Source organism: Mugil cephalus, chromosome 3, assembly GCF_022458985.1.
Source record: "Mugil cephalus isolate CIBA_MC_2020 chromosome 3, CIBA_Mcephalus_1.1, whole genome shotgun sequence".
Classification (NCBI taxonomy): domain Eukaryota; kingdom Metazoa; phylum Chordata; class Actinopteri; order Mugiliformes; family Mugilidae; genus Mugil; species Mugil cephalus.
Window position 1 is genome coordinate 28,610,774 of NC_061772.1, and position 18,221 is coordinate 28,628,994.

Sequence of the window (18,221 nt, forward strand, 5' to 3'; positions counted from 1 at the left end):
GCGTATGTGATTATAATGCTGTAACAATGACATACAGAGGCTCCCAGGATGAACAAGTCAGACATGCAGGCGTCCTCCGAAGACTCATGTGTTGCACAAGCTGAAAGTACGTTGAAGCTACGTGACGTCACTGGAACCGTCCGGCAAAGGGGGAAGACAGGATCCAAGGACAAAATGATCCAGATGATCCAGATGATCCAGGAGGACGTACGGAACCTGGAGGAGGAAGGACGAAGAGCAAAGGACAGTGGAGGTGACGTCCCAGGGAGCATGGACCAGATGGGACCTACCCAATAGGAAGATCACATGGGGAGATCTATGGACGAGGGCGATACAGGTGGCACCATGATAGAGAGACGTGAGAAACGTCAACCACATCAATCAGCCTCGTAAGGGACAAAAGCCTCCAACCACAGCAACAACAAGAAGCAGTCTGCTGCAAAAGGCCCAATTATGGGACATGAAGGTAGATCTAAGGGGAAGACTGCAATTCCTGCAGGTTGTCCAGAAAACCATGAGGTCAGATACAGTCTGTGGTCTGGAGAGGCAAAGAAAATCATCCTCATCAAACTTACAGTCGCATGGGAAGAAGGTTGTGAGCAGGCGTTTGAGAGAAAGACCAGGATCTCTTGCTTAAATAAATAAATATAAATACCTAAATATATGCCATAAATGCTGTTTATTTAATTCATTCTCAGATACTATGGGTGTCCAACTGTGTTTTTATTTATTTAATTATTTATGGCAAATGTATTTAGGTATTTATTTATTTATGGAATTTATGGCAGGTATTTTTTTATTTTATTTATTTAATTATGACATTTTTTTTATTTTTATTTAATTATTCGTGGCATATATCTGTGGGTATTTTTATTTTATTTTTTTATGGTATATATTTTTAGGTAGTGATTTATTTATTCATTTATGGCAGGTATTCATTTATGGCATATATCTGTAGGTATTTATTTATTCATTTATTTTTTAATTATGGCAGAGTTGATCCTCCTCCAGGTCTCAAGGTTGAGGTCCCTCAAGTTTCTAAAAGTAGAAGAGGAGGTAGAGTCTTCAGCTACCAGGATTAGGAAGGTTAGGCTTCAAACTTTTTTATTTTAATAAATCATATTTGTCTAATTTGACCTGCAGTCATGCTGGTGCTGAGGGACCTCATCTCATGATGCACCGAGCTACTTTTTCTCTAATTTTCCAGTTCTGGGTTCTGTAAAGCTTCTTTATTTCATCTGAATTATTATTTACTGCTAATAAATAAAACTGAACTGAATAATATTAGTGGAGTAGAGCTGGTTCCTAATGATCTGGCCACTGAGAGTGGACCTGAGCTACGTCACTCTGCTGCCACCTACTGGAAGGAACAAGCACAGCAACGGATCCACAGTATAGAGTTTTTTTTATTGTTTATATTAAATCAGAAGAAAGATAAGCACTAGAACATACGTTACAAACCAATAAAATTTATATCTTGGGAGAAAAAAAAAAACCTCAAATGATATTACAAAAAAAAAAAAAAAATAGTAGTAGTAGTAGTAACACTAGTGGACAAAAACATTCTTTAAATAACAGAACTGTACATTTTTTAATATGCAACTAAAAAAATAAAAAGAAAAAAAAAGTAAGACACCAAAAAAAAAAAAATCAAACAGTGAGACTAAAAGACAGAAAAGAACCACGGGGCAAGTTAGTACCAAACAGGAGCTAAAGCTAAGGTGATTATTAGGCGACGCAGGGTTTTATTTTACTGCTAGAATATGAAAATACAACGAAGTAAGGCAGCAGTAGGCAGGCGGTTCAGACGGGGAGGGAGGGGGGGCAGGCTGGGAAAGAAGGACTCTAACCCCAACTGAGAGAGCAGGTACAACTGGGTCAGAATATATAAACTCTTATATATATATAAAATAAAAAAACAAACAAACCCCGGCAGCCCCTCTTCATTTCATATTCCACAAATAATGACACTGAATCCCACAGTCCACACAGAAACACTGGGACACAACCTTTAAATCTGCTCAACAAACGCAACAAAACACACCGTGGACACTGGACACATGTAATATTGTGATTTCTAGCAAATTTGATCCCGCTTCACGCTGCATATAATGTACAAGTTGCACCTGTTCAACAGGCTTTTGTAAAAGTTGCATAGGTTAAAAAAAAAAAAAGAGCCTCTATTACAAAACTGCTCTTCATGAAAACAGACACTAGGGGGCGCTCAATGCCCTGATTTATTCATGTGTGTGTGTGTATATATATGTATATTTTTGTTGTTGACGTTATTACATAATCTGTTGGAAATAAGAGCTTCTTACAAAAAACACATTATCAAAGGACACATCTCATCAGTTCTGTCACATTAAACAGCTGCTGAGTGTTTTCAAAGGTGAATATGTGCACTGACTATTTAATATATATATTTATATAAAGTTTCTCTTTGATGGCTTCATTTGACTTCTTTGGATTTTCAGGTGTGTATATATATATATATGTATATCTATATATATATATATATATATATAAAAAAACATTCTTTACCAAAAAACGAAATAAATCAGTCTTCAAAATGTGCACGAATTAGTGCAAACGAGTTTAAGTGCAACGTTACATGATGTCCGATGTCCACGCGACCGCTACCTGCTCTCTGAATCAATCGCTTCTCGGCTGGGAGGCGGAGGGAGGTAAAGGGTGGGGGGGGGGGGGGACGCAAAGACAGATAACAGGACATAATCGATCCACAGTAGCACAGCGCATGCCCTTATTATTCACAAACGGTACAGTACAAGCGCCAGAACGAGTCAGTACAAAAAAAAGGAAAAAAATAAATCATACGCAAAAAAAAAAACGAATGTTTCTTGAAAAAACGTAAATGTGGGAAAAAAAAAATGAAAAAAATAAAAATCGGACTTCGACGTTTCGTTTGTCCCAGTGCCGTCCAGAGCTCTGCCAGAAAGAGAGAAATAAAATCACAGCCGACTCTGTGAGAGGACGTCCATCCAGATTATATATATATATATATATATTTATAGAATTTATGTTCAGTACATCTTAGAATCGCAAATTTCTCAATTAGAAATTCAAAAATCTACACTCTTTAGTAGTATTATTAAAATCTCATCTCTGTAAACAGTTTGCCCTTTTTTTTTTGTCTCGAGTTTGAAAATATATTCTGATCAGGCTAAAAGCTTCATATATATTTATTTATTTATACGTATAGGTGCATATATATTTATATTCATATCTATAAATCTGTGGCAAACATTTTTTTTTGTCAAATGAAAAGACATACATTTGAAGCGAAAGCTTAAAAAAAAATCCCTCTAGTCTTCATTTCTACCACGATTGTTCAGGAGCCTGAAGGGGCCACGCGCAGCTGGACTCGACTCCACCAGAGGAAAAAACGAAAAAAAACAAAAAAACAAAAAACCTTTCGCTCGCTTGAATATATTTGATTGTGTTTCCCCCCGAGGGGGGAGAGTTCGTCTTGGCCTCCGGCGCCGTTCACATGAACGTCCCGCCGTGAACCCGACCACATGTTTTAACCGCAGCACCGGACTCGTACGTTAAGAGTCGAACAACCAAAAAAAAAACAAAAAGAAAAAATCATGTGTTGGCATCTCTGCTGCTCTTCAGCAACGATGGGGGTTGCTATGGTGCGTAACCGTGGCGACGCGGTTGCCATGGCTTCGGTTTCGGGAGCCGGCGATGAGAGGATTTATTTGCTTAGTCTTTTTTTGGTTTGAGGACAGGAGTTTTTTTTGGGGGGGGAGTGGGCTTCGACTTTAAAGTCCAAACTGCATCATTTCAAATAATATCGGAGAAACGTGAGCTGAAGCAGGCGTGACGGTTACTTTTGCACAAAGCAGGTGTAAACAGTGTTTGCTCACAAGTCTCCTTTTTTTTTTTTTTAAACAAAAAAAGAAAAAAGAAGAAGAAGAAGAAGAAGAAGTGAGGATGACTGTGCGCATGCTGTTCATGTCTTTCACATTTACTGAATCTTAGTGGCAGTGGACGCATGCACAGTGGCCCTATAGAGATTTATCTGCATGCATATTCAGATTTTGTACACGTTACACCGCAAATGTGTGTGTGTGTGTTTTTTTTCTGGCTTGCGGCGCCCCCTACAGTCAGAGTCTGTCGCTGCGGAACGTGTCCTCCACAGACGGGTCCGGCAGCACCATGTCGGGGTCGCTGAGCATGCTCAGACCGTCCAGGCTCAGCGGCTCGATGCGCAGCTCGTCCTCCAGCGGGAAACCTCCCTCCGAGTCGAAGCACTCGGGCACCGTGGACAGGGCGCTGCTGATGTCCTTCGACAGGCTGGGGTTGGAGTCATCTGAGAGACACACAAGCAGATGAACGTGGTGGGTGAAAACGTTTCCTAACGGGCTGGAAAACACTTCCTCTCACTACACACACTCTCCTCCTCCTCCTCCTCATCATCATCATCATCATCGTGAGTCAGGACAGATTTTTTTAAATTAAAAAAAATCCATCTGACATTATTCTCACTTGAGGATGGAAATATCGACCCACTTAGTTTAATTCATGAAAACAAGCGACTCCAGAGACGCTTCTGTTAGATTTGTGAGACGGTCGAGGGAGAATTGAACAAATAATTCTCCCAAAATGTCTTGAGCAGATAAATCTGAGACGGAGAGAAGTCGTGACTTCTACTATAGTAACAGTGATAATATCTTCTCTCTTCCCTTCGTAACCATTAGAGTGGGAGTTTCTACTGATTCAGTTCAAATAAACTGCTCTCAGGTAAAACTTCTTTAACAACTATTATCACCTGGATGTCGAGTTATTTCTCTCTATTATGTGATGAGGTAAATGTCTCTGTTTGATGTTTGTTAAGATTTTATATAGAAAAATAAAGTCACACCATCATTAATGTGAACCTTGATCTTATAAACACCACTTTACAAATGAATAAAGTTTGAAGTTAGCCTAGCTTTATGCTAACCTTATGCTAACTAGTTATCTAGACTAAAGGCTTAGAAAAATAGCAGCTAGCGTCATAAATACTGTGAAACCCATGTGTTCATGTAATTTATGTCCATGTAGATTTAACTGACACATAACTTTACCTCAGTTACTACTAAGTTATTAAGGCTAGCATGCTAATGCTATAATGATTATGCTAAATAACTGTAAGAATAGTTTAATTTTCACTATTTAAAGTGTTTATGATTTAATTTCCACCTTTTAACGGTGATGGATGAACACGGAGACTGAGGAGAAGGTAAACACAGCTCCATGACTGATGAGGTGATTGTAGCTACAAAGCATTTTACAGCTCATTTAAGATATTTAAAGTAAGTAGACGCTGGGATATTTAAGTGAGGAACTTTTACATATAGACCGACGTTGTCAATAACATTTATAGACCTGTTAATGGTGAAAATAAGACATTTATTTCAACATCCGCCCCATAGAGTTACACTGTAGAATCTAACCTCTGATGTAGCAAACATGGCGCCATGATTTGAGTTGGTCAGACTCTCTCTAATATACGGCTCTGGACCTGCCCCCTAGAGGTTAAAGTTAACTCATTTTTTAGAGCCTTGGGGACACGTTTGTCTCCCTGAATGATGCATTTGTGTCCTGTTTTCCGTCGTCTGACTGGGACTCACCGGTGAGTATGATGTTGGGCAGCCCTCCGCTGCAGTTCGAGTACAGCATGTTGCACCTCATGTGCACCGGGTCCTGCAGGTTTCCGTGGCTGCCGCCAAGGCCCGACAGCGCGGCCTGGGAGTAGTAGAGCGAGGAGGAGGAGGAGGAGGAGGACGAGGGATCGAAGCACGACCCCCCCGCCGTGGAGCTCATGGCGTTTTCCAACAGGCTGAACTGATCCAACTAGTCGGCAGATGGTGGAGAGAAAATGGGAATCGGGAGAAAACACGGAGAGGGAGAGTCAGTGGGTTGAACCGGCGTCATGCGTCAGCTTCTCTGATGGGACGTCTGCGACTCATTTACTATGTTTTCTCATAACATTGGCAGCGCAATAAAAGCCTGACTAATACGACGACTCTAGATAATGAGAGAAAACCCCTGCAAGGCGCAGATACACGATCACTGCCAGTTCATTAGGCACACGAGTAAAAACTAACACCACAGTCGGCTCCAAATATCATCTCCCTGAAGTTACTGCTACTCGGCGTTAGTTTAAAATAACTCAGAGAGCTGTTACTTCATCTGTGCTTTTATTTTGGAGGCTGTGGTTTGTGATATAGTTCCTAGACCTAGATCAGGATCAGATCGATCGAGGTGTAGAGATGTAACGGTTTCATGATAAATTTACATTTCAAATTCTGTTATCATTAAAACCGTGTCTGATTACCACACGAAATAATTCAGGTTGATGTGGCTCATTTCTGGAGGAAGCAACACACTCCCTCCCTCAGGTAACACAACTAATTTGATGAAAACCACCGACAACTACACAGCGAATACAAGGTAAGTTCATTTGTAGCTGAATGCATGAAGTGGGGACTAGTTGTGGTTTGTCTGTCAAACTTTCCTATAGTTCATTAATAAAGGAAACTGAAGATTTAAATGTTGTGTAACGTTACTCCTGTAAAAATACACTTTATTAACGCGACACGTAGCAGCAACATGTGTTTCTGTTGTGTTCCAGCGCTGCCACTTAATTATACATGTTTGGTCTGTTTCTGCTCCATTTCAAATATTAATATGAATAGTCGAATATGCTTCTAACTGGGATCCTTGAAATAAACAATGAACAAACAGGAAGTCCGACACAGATCCGGTAAATTTTTTAGAAGAAAACGTTCCATGTTAAAAACAAATCCTAGAGGATGTTTTATTTTTGCAGGAGTAAAGTTAATGTGTCTCAGTCAGATAATAATAATAATAAGAGTATAAGAAGGAGGTTTGCAGCAGGAAAACCCAGTGATGCTATAGATGCTACGTCCTCAAGTTCATTATGCTAATTTTATTTGCTTTTCCAGAATAAAATAAATGATTTCAGTGTGTGTATGAAGCACTTTTCAACAATACCGTAATAATAATTATAACTGTGATATTTTCGGTCACAATTATCGTGATATGAAATATTCATATCGTTACATCTGTATCGAGGTATTTTATCATAATTGGATTAAAGGTTTTTTTGTTCTCTGGTCTGATGCAGATCTGAGTCCAGATCAGATCAGATCTTAAATAACCTCAATTTCTACCTTTGGAGATTCATAAAGTCATTTTTTTTAACCATCCTGTTTTCTCAGAGACCTCGTGCTAATGCTAAAGCTAATGTAGCATTAAAATATTGTGGAAAGTGACAATAAACACAACTTGAATTATGACATGTTCCTATTATTTTTGACATTTTAGTCTTGAAAGAGGATTTAGAGCAGGTCTGTTATATTACATTGCCTTTGTTTTCACTAGTGTACCTAATAAAATGGCTGGTAAGTGTAAGTGGGGCCGATAGCTCAGCAAAACTTCACAACAATTGATGTTGTAATCACTCGTGTGATCACTAAAGACACACTGCTGGAGTTCATCTTCTGTTTAAAAACTTTCTATCACATATTCATTTCATAAAACAGTTTCATCTCCTCTGTGCTGGTCAAACATTTACCTGGTAGGGGAGGGTCTTGTTCTGCCGATTAGAAAACTGTTGCTCCATGAAGGGGTCGTTGAAGAGCGCCGCCATGTTGTTGTGCTGTGAGGAGAAATAAATAAATAAATTATTTATCTGTTAATGATGATTTATGCAGCAGATCAAGCTTTTTATTGATTTATTGAAGTTAAACATTAATTATTCTTTGTAGAAAAACCTAGAAATTACAGTATACGCCCAAATCTTCTTCAGTCTTTAGAAATCCGTTCCTCTGACATCATGGTTAACGTGAAGATTGAAGAGTTAAAGGTTTGAACATTCCCTAGCTCTACTGAAAAAAATCATCCAGATCATATTTTCATAATTTGTGAAGGTTTATTTAGGAGAAAAACAAGCTGTAACTCATCCAAGAAGCTGAACAACTTCTTTCCTCAGGCGCCCCCCTCCCCAGTTTACACCCCGACTCACGCCCCTCCTGAGTCAAACAACACTGATGAGACACAATATTTCGTTCTCGTCTGCGTACGCAGTGAAAAGTGACAATAAATAATCTTCAAATCTTGTACAACGGCGGTTTTCATAGTGTCAGGCGCGTCTCCCCTGGGGGGTGCCAGAGGACGAACGGGGAGGTGCGGCGTGAGAAAAAATAAATAAAAAGTGTAAATATCTGGTTAGCTAACTACAGCACATGCAAGGGGAAAACATTATCGATTTTTAGTCGACTACCTGAAGTGAATGAGAGAGAGAATGCAGAGTCTGAGACGAGCAGAAAACGGAGGAAGTTTGACTCCGATTATTTAAAGTTTGTATTATTTAAAGCTTTTCATGTTTTGGTCCTGACGATGCATGAACAGCTTCATCAAGCTATGCTGGAAATTCAACTTTCTGAACGTGGTCCTTGTCCCAGTTTAGATGCGACAGAGAGAATCCAATAACTGATGGGAACATGTTCCTCCTCCTCCTCCACACTAGGGGGCGATATGTGTCTTTTCAGCTGGTTAATACGGCCCCTTTTCTGGTTGACCTATTGCTTCATATAATAAACAACTGGAGTGGTTCATGCAGCAGACCGGCATCTCTAACAACAAGATGGATAATAGCTCAGCTGTTTTAATCTTGTACATAATGTGCGCTACTAAGGGTGCAGATAAGGTGGCGCTATCCCTCAGGTAGTTCTTCTACCGTTTACCTTCTTCTTCTTCTTCTTCTGTGACTGGCTTTCTTGGATATTTTTGTTCCGGGTTCATACATCAAGGAGAACTCTGGTTTTAGTCGGAGTAACGTGTTTACGTGCACACGTTGTCCAGTTAAAGTTGGATTAAGGCAATAATTCGTTTTTTTTCATGTGCATGTAAACGTACCGAGTGTAACTTGCAAAGAGTTGCTAGTTAACGACAGTACGCGACCGTGTAAAATCCACCGTCACAGTCACACTGAAAATAAGCACCCGAGTTTAAAGACCAGAGGCTCACTATCCCACACTGTCCCACAATAAATCAAAAACACTTTGCTCTATTGTTATGCTCAGTTTATTCCTGCACACTAATTTCTGCCCTGCAGACACTGATGAATATCTCTAATGGTCAAAACAACAGTGTGCAGCAAAACACCATAGAGTTTGTGTGTCAAGCATTCACACCCATGCACACACACGCACACATGCTTGGACAAAGAAGCTCTTCACGGCACTTACTTGGCTCGTGTTGAAGTCCAGTGGGATGTTCTGAAGAGGGGAAATAGGCTGTTGTTGATGTTGTTGTTGTTGATGTTGTTGATGTTGCTGCTGCTGCTGCTGTTGTTGTTGTTGTTGTTGTTGCTGCTGTTGTTGTTGATGTTGTTGTTGTTGCTGTTGTTGCTGCTGCTGCTGCTGCTGCTGCTGCTGCTGCTGGTGTGGCTGTTGCCGCTGTCTGCCCTGGTCCACTGCATGCTGGGATTGCTGGTAGAGTGGATAGGGCGGGGGCGGCTCCCTTGGCATGTTGCTGGTATCCAGAGCAACTCCCTACAAAGAACAGAGAACGCCAGCAGGAGTCACCAAACACTGACCACGAGTTTCAAACAGACTTTAGTTTTTCCTTTTCTTCATTTTTTGACGTGAGCGGCTTTAAGGCGAAACACGGCAGCAAAGGGTTTTGCCTCATTAACATGTCTTCTATCAAACTAGTTTGAAATAAATGAATAAATAAATAAATAACACTGTGTTGCGCCTCCTAAATTGGCTAAAAGTCATCTTTCTAAAGCAGCTCATAGCTCCATGAGCCTCGTCTCTATCTGGTATATGAGGAACCGTTGTGAAGCTCTTTATCTCCTGTATTAGCAACTAATCATGAAAGTTTTCCAATAAAAACATACATGATTTTGCAATGTAAAAGTTTTAAATGAGTTCCTCTGCAGTCACAAATCTTACACACACAAAACCTCCCAGATTTATTCCTAACTACATTCTGCAGGCATTTACAGAGGGGGATTTTTTTTTCATATATCACTCAGAGCCTGATTTATAGAACATTTTACTGTTAAAAACTGACCGTTGACAGTAGTTTGTGATTTACGGGGTGGTAAAAAGAGAAATCCAAACTCCCCTCTGTAAATACCTGGAAATCAAACACATTGACAAAATGAAACAAGAATTTTAAACCTCAGCTTTATCCATTATACAGATTTCTGTTCTAGAAATGTATGAAAAATTAGCGCATAATAAAGTAGATAACTCCTCATTTGCATATTTAAATATAAAGTCACAACAAACTTGAACTGGAGAAGTTTCATGATGATATCTATTATAAAAATTTACAAAAGTTTACAAACTGGACGAACGCTGCAGACGTCGAAGCGTAGAGACGGTACCTGTGTGATGGGGGACAGCGAGGGGGACATGGTGGGGGACAGCTGCTTGGCCAGACCCCTGCGTTGCTCGGCCCCGGGGGACAGGGTGAGGGGGCTGATGGGAGCCGGCCGCCGTCGGGGGGAGTTGCTGGACAGGCGCAGGGACGAGTTAATGGAGGGATTACTGAGCGACGGCTGCAGCTGGCAGTTGTTGAGCGAGGCCTGAATCGAGGGATTGCTCAGAGAGGACGAGAGACCTGCAGGGCCAATAAACACCACAACGCACGACAGGCTCCGTTAGACAAGTTTCAGATTTGTCAGGGTGTAAATGAGATGAACTTGATTTTCCAGCGCGCTCTCCAGTCCCCCCTCCAACCCTACCTCCACCACCAACCCCGACGCAAAACACTAGAGTTTATTGTGTGACGGAGAGAAAGATGGCAAGCAAGGAGGAGAGGAAAAAGAGGGGACAGAGTGGGGGAACCGAGGGGGAAAGAAAAGAGCTGATTGTAGCGAGCCAGGAGAGGGTCATAGTTCCTCTGTCGCTCTGGGGCTCGGCCAAGCTGAACTGTTCCTGACATGGGAGCCCAACCACACATACGCTCACAGAACACAAAGAGGGAAAGAGTGAGCGGCGGTGGGCGTGGCCAGAGCGGCGTTCAGAGGGAGGAGCCCGGGGAGACAGAGGGATCCTTGAGTGAGTTTATCAATAACGAGCGGTCGGCCGGCGCAGAAAGATGCTGGAGACGTGGTTCTTTAAAACAAGAAACCTACAAAAGACTAAAGTCCCTGCAGATAATGACTCATTTCCACTGACACACACGGATATTTTTAGTCTTAACAATAAGAGGGAGCACACGTTCCTCGGCTAAGTAAATTCACATAAAAGCTGCAAAGAGATGAATTCTCACAGAAAAAGTGTGTGTCAATTAGAACTCATCTTTTAATATTTATATATCGACTGATCAGTCCCAATATGATCATAAACAAATCTTTCTTTTCTTTCCTCGTCTTCTCCTGGAGTCGACTGGATTCAGCCCAATAAATCTTTCTGTCTGAGTTAATGTGGAGTGGAGAGAACAGCTCGTACCTTGTGCTCTAACCTCCTGAGACCCAGCGTCCTCATATGGGGACGTTAAGTTAAGCTTCTTTTGACTTTTATCCTCTCAACCAGATACTTGTTAGTGCAAAAACAAGATTCATTCTGCAGCCGATCACGTAACAAAAGTGCAAAAACGTGCAAAACCACATTTTTTTTTTTGTGCTCATTAACTTTTCTAGTTTAATATTAAAGGCGAATTCTATCTGTACCTATAAAGTTGCTAATTAGCAAGTTCCCCATTGAGGACACTGGGATTTCATTGTTAGCAATTCTGCTTTTGCACATCATATATTCAGACATGAAAATGATCATATTCTGGTGACTTTATCATGATACTGAGTGAAATAATCACTGCGTCCAAGCCATTTATCAGATTTGCTTTTGTGCTACTTTTTGTATGAAAAGTGCTTTACATACTAAAGTCTGATTGATTGATTGACACAGGGAGGTGGTTTCAGTTTTTGTTAAATATGTAAAATAAATAACTACATATTGGGTTCGACTGAAGCTTGATTTGGATCCGATCACTTTCACCACGGCTGGACTGGCTCAGGTATCAAATCGGACGTTCGTAGTTTGAAGAATGCAACAAAAAGGCAAAGAAACAGAGAAAAAAAGCTGGTTTCAAGGTGCATGGCTGTTTCAAATCTTTAGTTTAAAGGTGAGGGATGATTACACATAAAAGCCCAGTCGTTACTTAAACATTCCTTCGTCCCTCTATCAGTTAAACTTAATGGGAAACTCCTGGAGGACGGACTGAGGACAGGGAAGCATTCGAGATAACTGCAGGTTTCCACTGAGATACGTTTGCTCGCTTTGAAAGTAATTACCAAGGTGTGCAGAGACGTACTCCTCCGAATTCTTCAGTGAGCTACTTTTCATCTTATATTTCCATGTATGGTCTTATTTATGGTGTGATGCTCAGTTTTATGCAGCAATTTCCTCATTGTGAGTTTAATGTGAGATTAACCTCGACTTTGACAGAGCTCTGGGTCGACACTAGAACCACAGACTCTTTGATACGAGTGTTTTCTTAAACCACTGCCATTTTCTTTTATTTGTAACAATCTAAAGATACTTGCACATTTAAAAAGAAAAAAAAATGAACTGTTTCTTCCCAAATATGTTCACTAGATCTACAAATAACTAGGGGACATTGCGATATATTTCAACATCCTACATAGTTCAGTGAGAAGTTCTCTGTTTGCAGAGAAAGTTTTTACTCATTGTGAGCACTTTGTTTGTTAAATGGCAATAATGCATGATAATAATAATGTAATTCAGAGTTAAATGTGTTTTTTTTTAATTGCATTTAAATACACGTGTTGATTTTTTCATTTGTATGAAAGGTGCTATATAAATAAAGTTTAATTTGATTTGACATCAACAATCTGAACTCGTTAGCATTTAGCATGGTTCAGCTGAAACAAAAGCTGGATTTGACTTCTAATAATTAATTCATAATCATGAAGTCATTTAGCGTATTATTTAGTGAGCGTGTGTGAAATGAAAGCTGTACTCCACCCACTCTGTGAGTTTCCGATGCCCAGGTGCATCATGGCGGCCGGCAGGTTTCCGGTGCTGCTGCCCCCGCTGAGGTTGGGGTAGCCTCCGTTGTCGTCGGGGTCCAGCGGGGTGGAGAGCGGCGAGGGGAACTGCAGGTTGCTGAGATCGGGCAGGGAGCCGCCGGTGCTCAACGAGCCCTGATAGTGGGACAGACCGAGGTTCTGCTCCGGAGACGGGAATATGCTGCAGACAGGAAACGGGTCGGACAACAGGAACCATCAGAAACACTGACGCTCACAATCCGATCGAATTCATCCAAACAGAGAAACGACTTCAAACGCCGGTTTGTTAAACGTGCTGCCACCGCTGGTTCAATCCAACAAGATGTTTGTTTGACCTCCACTTGTTCCAGCCTCTTCTGTTTTCCACCCACTCTCCATTTATTTGACAGTTGCTATTATTTCCATTTTTTTTTTTTTTCCGATGACAGCGACAGCAACTGTGACTGTCTGTTCCCACACAAACACAAAACAGTGAACAAACGCTCGCCCCAACAAACACGCTGCCTCCATCGGAAACACGGGAAGCGTCAGACCGAGAGTCCAGAAAGCTTTGCAGAAATACGATAAAAAAATGATAAAAAAAAGCAAATGAAGTCCTGGTAAACATTTTATTTTCTTTTTAAATGAATCCTGACGTGACCCTGGAGGCGGCTCGTAGCGGGAAGACAATAGCTTCATTAAAACGTTGTTAAACAAAGTCAGCGGTATCTGATTGTCATAACAAATCTGTTCCTGTCCTTTCAAAGGGTTAGAGGTGTTAAGAGGAACACAGACATCCTGTTAGAAGCGGTGGGAATGTGTGGAATTTCATTCGGGGGACACCATTGTTTCTGTGGAGCCGGCGGCAGCAGCAGTCAGAGCCTGTGGAAAACACCTGTGTCCTACTTTTGAGTGACAGAAACTGAGACGGGCGGATTGTGACACCGTTACATTAACGGTGACACGATGATACGGGGAACGACGACGCGTTAATAAAAATACAGGATGACTTACTTGATTCCAGGCACTTCACACGATTTGGGCCTCGACGCCAGAGACTGGACCTGAAACAGGAACAAAAAAAAAAACTTGAACATATACTCCAGAGAAAACAAATGCATTTTAATGTAACAGTCCTGGACTAAATCTTCTGTCTGTCTTTGAAGGCTTAGGCCACATTAGAGCAGTCACGAAGGAGGATTTAACGCCGATATTTTAGAATAGATTAGCTTTCATTAGCGCGCCGCAGAGACTCCTATGGACATCTGGGCGTTTGCAGAATCTGTGTTTCCTAAACATCAACAGTAATTGACTCGTCACACCCAGATTTAGACAGAGAGTCTGGCTGCGCTGCAAAAAAGTGTTCACGAGCTTGATTTCCAATTTGCAAAACGTCCATAGGGTCAAGGCTCATTTCAGCTCACTTTGCATTTTGGGAAATGTAGGAAGTCACACGATCGCGTGTAAGAAAATGCGAGAGGCTGAGTTTTGCTTTTGTTTATGAAGTGATCTGAGAGAAACCAATCAGAGCCTGAGGTTTTCTGGTTTCCTTCTCAGTGGGAGCAGAGGCTGTAGTCAGATTTAATTACACAAATTAATATTACTCAATACACAAATCACAGTTTTCTCCTCAAACCCTTTGAATTACATAATATATTATTACGTTATTTTTATATGTTCCAAGCTACTTCCTAGTGAGCGTCATAATCACTTATTGGAAGATTGTTGTTTTCCAAAGACTGTTTCCATTAGAGACATGTTTCGGAAAGTAAGTGCATATTCAGTCCTTGTCACAATAACAATATTATTTCTGTGATTGTCTATACAGATTATTTATAGCATTAATCCAGCAGCCACTAGTTCTTGTGCCATCTGTATCTACGGTGATCTACGATATCATATATATATATAAATAATAAAAATATTAGGAACACGTTGCACAATACAGTTCAATAGTTCTGCAAATCCCAGCCTCCAAAATGAAAAGTTCAAAGCTGGTAGAATTCACACATAAAACAAGTGAACATGTGGTTCACATGTGAAATCACTTCTCTGGAAAACTAATTCACGCGTTTGTTCCTTCCTTCCAGGCTGGATCTCTGCTGTTAATACACTACCGGTCAAAGGTTTTAGACCTGCTTCAGTTTCCTCTGGTATAGTTGGTCAGAGCTTCATCCTACAGCAACATAATGACCCAAACCTTTAGTCCAAGCTCTAGCAGAACTACCTCAGGATAAAAACTAGATGGGAAGCTTGAAAACATGTAGTGGACCATGAACCAGTCTCTAGACTTTAACCCAGTGGAGCTGGTTCATGATGAACTGGACAGAAGAGTGAAAGCAAAGCTTTAATTTCAGAATAACATGAGAAACTAAACCGCATAAATTTCACTAAAAACTTTTGGCCTGTAGCGTAAACTTCCCTCTGTTGTGCTGCTGAACATTCCTGATTCCGCAAATTCATCTCTGGTATTTTTCTGTCTATTTCTGGCGCTGCAGGACCGGTTCAACACGTACCTGGAAACGTTTCTGCTAAGTCACAACAGGAAGTGAAGTGAAGAGAGGAGGTGACTGTTCTCCCTTAAATAATTAATATGTGCGGTCTAACCCTCCTTTGTACTGTCTGAAGTGTGAAGTGAGAGCAGCATTATTCCAGATGCTTCCAGGAGCGTCTCACCTTCTTGGCCTCCCACAGCTGCTTGGGAAGAGGCTTGCTGACGCCTATTAGACTCTCCTCGTTCGTCAGGCTGGGGAAGGAGAAAACTGCGGAGAGAAAAGGTTGCGCTTCAATTTAAAACACGTCTTCCACAAACAACCCCGGTGTCATTAGATCCTAATTGTCGCTGGAAAGCAAACGCAAAAAAACTCACTGTCTCCGGATCCGTCCACCTCGGCCTCGTTTACGCTCGCTGCACGCCAGCCTCCGTGAGAAAACACACGGGGGACGGAGGGGGGAGGGGGGTGATGGATGAAGAAATAAAGGAGGACATAAAAACAAGAGCGGAGGAACGTTAGAGGATATTCAATATTAACCAGCTGATGGAATAATCCCAACATGTCGCGCAGCACAACAGGAACAGGCCCTCTGCTGTACTCTGCGCAGCTTCATAAAGACAACAGCTGGGCGTCTGGCATCGTGTTATTAATCTCAGAGATGAGAAAAAAAAAAAAGGGAGAATGGGAGCTGGGTGAGGGTTTCAAAGACTGATGAGGAATAAAGAGAGAGCTATTGGTTTTTTTTTTTTTTTGTCGTGCCACAAAGAGGCTTTCTCTTCTTCCTCCTCGCTAGCAGAGTGGAGGCCAGACTCACATGCCTTTGTCTTTCCTCCTTTTAACTTTTCTACGTTCTGCATCTAATTCTTCGCTTCCTGTTCGACATTTCTGTTGCTTATTAGGAAAATGTTTTTTTTTTTTTTTTTTTTTTGTGTGTGTGTGTTTGTTGTTCGAGCTCTTCTTGCATTAGACTTTGATCCGCTGCTCAGTCGTTCCTAACCTCGGTGCTCTCGTTTTCTCTGAGGCCCATTCATTTTAAAGAGGCAGCCCTCGGGCGGCTGGAGCAGACGGGACAATGAGGCGATGCAACGCCGACTGGCATCGCTGCGTTTTTCCCCCCTTCGAAGGTGTCTATTCGCTGTATCTCGCAGTCGCGGCTCGAACGGAAACGCGATGGAAAAGCGTCTGGCTCGCGTCCCTGGTGGGATCGCGCTGTGCGATGCGCTCAATATGGGTGTTGTAAATGGTCGGGACTAAGAGAGGGGAAAAGATCAGCGTCTAGAGCGAGAGCACACCAGCAATCAGAGCCCTGTCAGCTGCAGCCGTAACGCTAGACCTCCGCTGACTGATGCCGCTTCTTTTCCAGTGACAACAACTGGCAGAAAACAAATCACAGCACACGAGAGAGAGAGAGTGCAGCTCGACTCCTCCGCTATAAGTGTTTCCACCCGGTGGTGTGACTCATAGCTGTAATTCCTGGTTAGATGCTTCTTTAATCAGCCGGGGGCTTAACACCACTCAAAAAACCTGCAGAAACCTTGAGGTGTCAACGAGGCCTCGGGGCTTCACGGCTCTACGTTGTCATGCAGCGCGCCGCCGGCCTGGAACAGGAAGCGCGTTAGCGCCGCGGCCTCGTTCACCGGAGACGATGTAACGCCCGGGGAGCCGTCTGCACAACGTGCCGGTGGACTATATACACACAGCGGGTGCTGTATATACTCGGAGATCTTCAACAGGCAGCTCAGCTCGTCCTTGGAGACACGTGATCGCGTATACAGCTAACTAGTAAATATCACACATCTCTGCACTGAGGCTACAGGGAGATTAACGCACCTGGTCGGACAAAACGTGACGTTTTTTAAGAGGTGAACGACTGGAAAACTACATGGTTAATAGAGAAGATTAATTGTTAAAGTTCAATGGAGCTGAAGAGCACGAGATGATAAGCTGCTGTTGTTACAGAGCTCTGCAGTATCGGTGCTAATCGTGCAGACTTTAAGGCGTGGATGCAGGGATGCATGGCCACCTCTCTGTGCTCCTCTCACGGCTGCTCCGTTTTTAAATCATTCGTCCTTGACTTATATAATATACATACGTTTTTAAACTCCGGAGTTTACTTTATGTCACTGAGTCGTACAGGTCGATATTTCCTGCTGAGGCCGCGTGATCAGACCGTTATCTGCATCAGAAACTCATTCTTAGGTCAGATCTTATTTGCAGGTGTTGGCTCAACATGCAAAGTAGTAGTAGTAGTAGTAGTAGTAGTAGTAGTAGTAGTAGTAGTAGTAGTAGTAGTACTACTGGTAGTAGCAGTAGTAGTGCTGTGGAGGATGGAGGTAGCCCATACTTCATCAGCGGAGCGTGAACACAGGGTGCGGCCTTTGATGCAGAGTTAAATCTTTTTCTTTGGCTGAGTTACAAACGCATAAACAGAAGATTTTAAAGCAACACGTTTTTAAATAGTTGGTCGGTGTAGCTGAGCCCAGAGTGGCTCAGTGGACGGAGCGGCAGCAGCAGCAGCTGGATGGACTGTGTTCTCTGTTAATAAATGACCAGAGGCACAGAAACACAAACACCATAAACTAGCATGATTACAATGACATGGGCCTCGTATAGGAGCAGCCCGCACGCTGCATGTGGCTGACTTTAGGTTTCTACTCTCA

At 42.0% G+C, this 18,221-nt stretch overlaps 1 protein-coding gene across 3 annotated transcripts in view; it reads right to left on the minus strand.

Moving 5' to 3' along the window:
- Positions 1 to 1,388: 1,388 nt before the first annotated feature.
- The window catches only part of crtc3 (CREB regulated transcription coactivator 3), a 45,165-nt gene continuing 28,332 nt past the window's right edge, over positions 1,389 to 18,221 (minus strand). For 2 of the 3 annotated variants that reach the window (XM_047580760.1, XM_047580759.1), the window contains 10 exons: positions 15,936 to 15,974; positions 15,743 to 15,828; positions 14,081 to 14,130; positions 13,048 to 13,268; positions 10,439 to 10,674; positions 10,120 to 10,185; positions 9,288 to 9,593; positions 7,613 to 7,696; positions 5,643 to 5,865; positions 1,389 to 4,339 (listed from right to left, as the gene is read on the minus strand). In XM_047580760.1, the coding sequence (XP_047436716.1) occupies positions 4,134 to 4,339; positions 5,643 to 5,865; positions 7,613 to 7,696; positions 9,288 to 9,593; positions 10,120 to 10,185; positions 10,439 to 10,674; positions 13,048 to 13,268; positions 14,081 to 14,130; positions 15,743 to 15,828; positions 15,936 to 15,974 (1,517 nt within the window). In that variant the 3' untranslated portion in view covers positions 1,389 to 4,133. The remainder of the gene's footprint in view (positions 4,340 to 5,642; positions 5,866 to 7,612; positions 7,697 to 9,287; positions 9,594 to 10,119; positions 10,186 to 10,438; positions 10,675 to 13,047; positions 13,269 to 14,080; positions 14,131 to 15,742; positions 15,829 to 15,935; positions 15,975 to 18,221) is intronic. The other variant, XM_047580761.1, reaches the window with a different exon arrangement.